Below are 3,311 nucleotides of genomic sequence, written 5' to 3' on the forward strand. Positions count from 1 at the left end.
TAACTGAATATTTTTACAGTTACTACTACTACTAATAGTAATAATAAGATGATACGCCTGAATTTCACTTGACTTTTTCATAGGAGGGTTTTTTTTTTTGAGAATTTAATTTAATCACGAGATATTTTATTTGATATTTTATATTCAATATATTTATTTAGTATATAAAAATAAATGTTGCTACATGTTATGGAGAACTGAAAACACTGAAAAAAATTATAATTGTAATATGACAAAAAAAAAAACTACATAAATAGCAAAAATTTGTTTGAAAAGTATATAGGCCTATCGGAACCGATGAATGAATATTTAGCATAATTCCCTTAAATGCTGAAATAGGTTTCATTTGCATTATTGTGCTTGTTATTATTTTGATATAAATCAATGTGTGTGATCAAAGTATATTCATTTCAAAATGTACATTTAGAGGCATTATGCGGTGGTTTGGATCAAACAACACTTAACTGTGCCACAGTAACGCCGAAAAAAATTGAAACACGCTTATTTGGATCATTTATGTGTGTGATTGGCATTATTATTACTCTCTACTAGCACACAGTTCTGTTCAGGGCTTTAAGAAATCAGGCGTAGCCTAATTTTAACTCAAATAGCATGGCAATTTATTAAACAAACAATGCAGTTCCTTCAGAATACTTTTTCAACAAAAGGAGATAGTTTGAAAGAATATGGCGTAATACATGTTCCGTTCCTTGTTATAATGGAACATTTGGACAATTAATGCAGTTCAATTTAGAAACACTTTTTTCGGTGTTTGGTCCATAATATCCGGCTACACTTTAGAAATAAATTACTATATGCAATTTACACGTAATAACAAGTCCATAAACGTCTGACGCATTTCAACACAGCCCAGCATATAGCTCACAAAAACGAAGAAGACTTACGTGTTATTCGAAGTAACACTGTCCTTAACAAACCAACATCAAGTGTTTGTGTTCTGTTTCTTTTCAGTCCATCACGGGTAAATATCAGCGTCTCTCGGCTTTTGACGAAAAAGAGGGGAAATCAAGAACAACGACAGAAAGAAGAAGCTCGAAAAACACTTGTTTGGTCAAAACTTGCTGCAGTCATACACGAAAGCCCCAGGCGTGCGGTATATGGGCTGACTCGGGGGAAACGACATTTGACAGCTGTTATTCCCGTTCACCGGTGAGTTATTCAGACCGATTCTCTGCGACTCAAACATCTCTCGAACCGAGTGAAAGTTCTGCTGCTGCGCCGGGTAGGTGGCGCCTAGATGGCCAATGTCTCCGGCCTGGTTCAGGTACCATGAGGCGAGGCGCCCTTGGTGCGGATGATGGCCCTCCTGGGCCGAGCTGAGATTCCCGTGGCCTAAGGACGACGTGGTGGTCGTGATCGAGTAATCGGGCAGAGTTTCGTCCACGGTGGTGGTGGTCGCCAAGTGGCCCGAGCGATCTCCGCCCGCGTACAAGCTCATAGCCTGCATGTTGCAATGGTAGGTGGCGTTGGAGGTAGTGGAGATCGAGTTCTGGCTGCAGGGCGAGCTGTACACGGACGTCTGGTTGGGAGAGTAGTTCAGGGATAGCGTGGGGGTTATACCTGTTCGCGAGGAGGCCACGAGAGACGGGGTGAGCTCGCCGGAGCTGTGAGGCGAGCCGCGGAGGGAGGTCATGATGTTGTCCACGCTGAAGCCCTGCGCAGGGGCCTGGCCCTGGCCCTGGTGGTGGTGCTGTTCCCCGGCGCTGTCCAGGCTGAGAGAGCGGGTGGACGGGATGCTGTGCGGGCTGCCGCTCGACATGCTGCTGCTGCTGTCGGGGCTCTCAATCTTGGGAACGGTGCTGAGCGTGGGCGAAACGGCCTGCGGAGGCGTGGAGGTGCCGTTCTCGGTTTTAATGTCCTGAATGCGCACGGGCACTGACTGTTCCTGGTCGCGGCCCTGTTGCGCTTGTTGCGGCTGTTGCTGCTGCTGCTGGCGGGATGGTGGTTCTTTAACATTTCGCTCGTCCTTATCCTTCACAGCGTCTTTCTTTTTAAAACGCCTTCGTCGCCTCAAAAAGCTGCCGTTCTCAAACATGTTATACGAGTCCGGGTCGAGGGTCCAGTAGCTGCCTTTGCCAGGTTTTTTGTCATCGCGCGGCACTTTGACAAAGCACTCGTTCAGGGACAGGTTGTGTCGGATACTGTTCTGCCAGCCCTGCTTGTTGTCCCTGTAAAAGGGAAAGCGCTCCATAATAAACTGATAAATACCGTTAAGGGTCACCTTTTTGTCCGGGGAGTTCTGGATGGCCATAGTGATGAGCGCAATGTAACTGTACGGTGGTTTGACCATATCCTTGGGCTGCGGCTGCGGCGTGTACGGTCCATAAGCCCTCGCCATGCTGGCGGGGTACTGGTCGTGGGCCGCGTGAGAGTACATACTCATGGGGGCTGGCATCCCGGTGTACCCCCCTCCGGCAGCGGCCCGGTAATAACTCTGGTCGCTGCTGATGTACGGCACAACTCCCAGCGAGTTGGGACTGGAGACGGAATAGCGCGCCTGCATGACTTCTCTCCAAACGGTGCTGGCAAAGAACAGACGTCAAGAAGTCTGAAGCAATCCACAAATCCCCTTGAAATGCGCCTCCTCTGAAACTGGGAAGGCAGTCCACCCGAGAGAGTCCACCGTATTTACAAAATGTGACTGTAGGACCGGGTGTTGATCAGACTCGCGTACTTGCCACCTCTTTCTGTCGGAGCGCGCATTGGAAAACTTCTGAACACTAAGCATCGGTCACTACATAATACTTTTGCGCACTTCAATTCTTTTCCCCCTTTTGCTGCCAGTAAGACTCCTCCCAACAACATCTAAGCTGTCCAATGGGAGGTCGGGCTGTGCAAAGCGAGCGGCCACACACAAGGTTGAAGAAAAACGAGAGGTGTTGGGACGTCCCAGCCCACCCTAGCCAAACACACACTTCTCCAGACCTTAAAGAACCGTATACTCTCCACAAACTAGCGCAGATACACGTCAAATCGAAAATACTTTAATAAAGAGATTATAATACAACATTCGAAATGTGTGTTCATAAATAACACATATAATCGAATGCTATAAATAATAAAATAACTCTTCTTTTTTTTTTTAAATCACTATTCCTCACACCATTTTCGTTATCATGGATTAGTCGATTAATTAATTTATACATACACATTTAAAACAAACTTGGATCCGGCCGTATTAGTGCAAACATGTGGTAATAATGAATTGAAATGATCTGTATTTCACACCAGCTCGTGAAGCCCATTACAAGGTTTTGGAGAGCATTTGTTTTCAAATAATCAATATGGGA

The 3,311-nt window shown here is 45.9% G+C and overlaps 1 protein-coding gene across 1 annotated transcript; it reads right to left on the minus strand.

The window, feature by feature from the left end:
• Positions 1–402: 402 nt before the first annotated feature.
• Positions 403–2,976, minus strand: foxc1a (forkhead box C1a). Its single transcript, XM_079877800.1, has one exon. It carries the CDS (start codon positions 2,522–2,524, stop codon positions 1,073–1,075), a length of 1,452 nt encoding a protein of 483 aa, XP_079733926.1. The 5' UTR covers positions 2,525–2,976; the 3' UTR covers positions 403–1,072.
• Positions 2,977–3,311: the final 335 nt, after the last annotated feature.

The sequence above is a fragment of the Squalius cephalus genome (genome assembly GCF_949319135.1).
Source record: "Squalius cephalus genome assembly, chromosome: 7".
Classification (NCBI taxonomy): Eukaryota; Metazoa; Chordata; class Actinopteri; order Cypriniformes; family Leuciscidae; genus Squalius; species Squalius cephalus.

Coding starts and splice junctions, on each gene's coding strand:
- foxc1a (XM_079877800.1), bottom strand. CDS start 2,524: ATGCAGGCGCGCTATTCCGTCTCCAGTCCCAACTCGCTGGGAGTTGTG.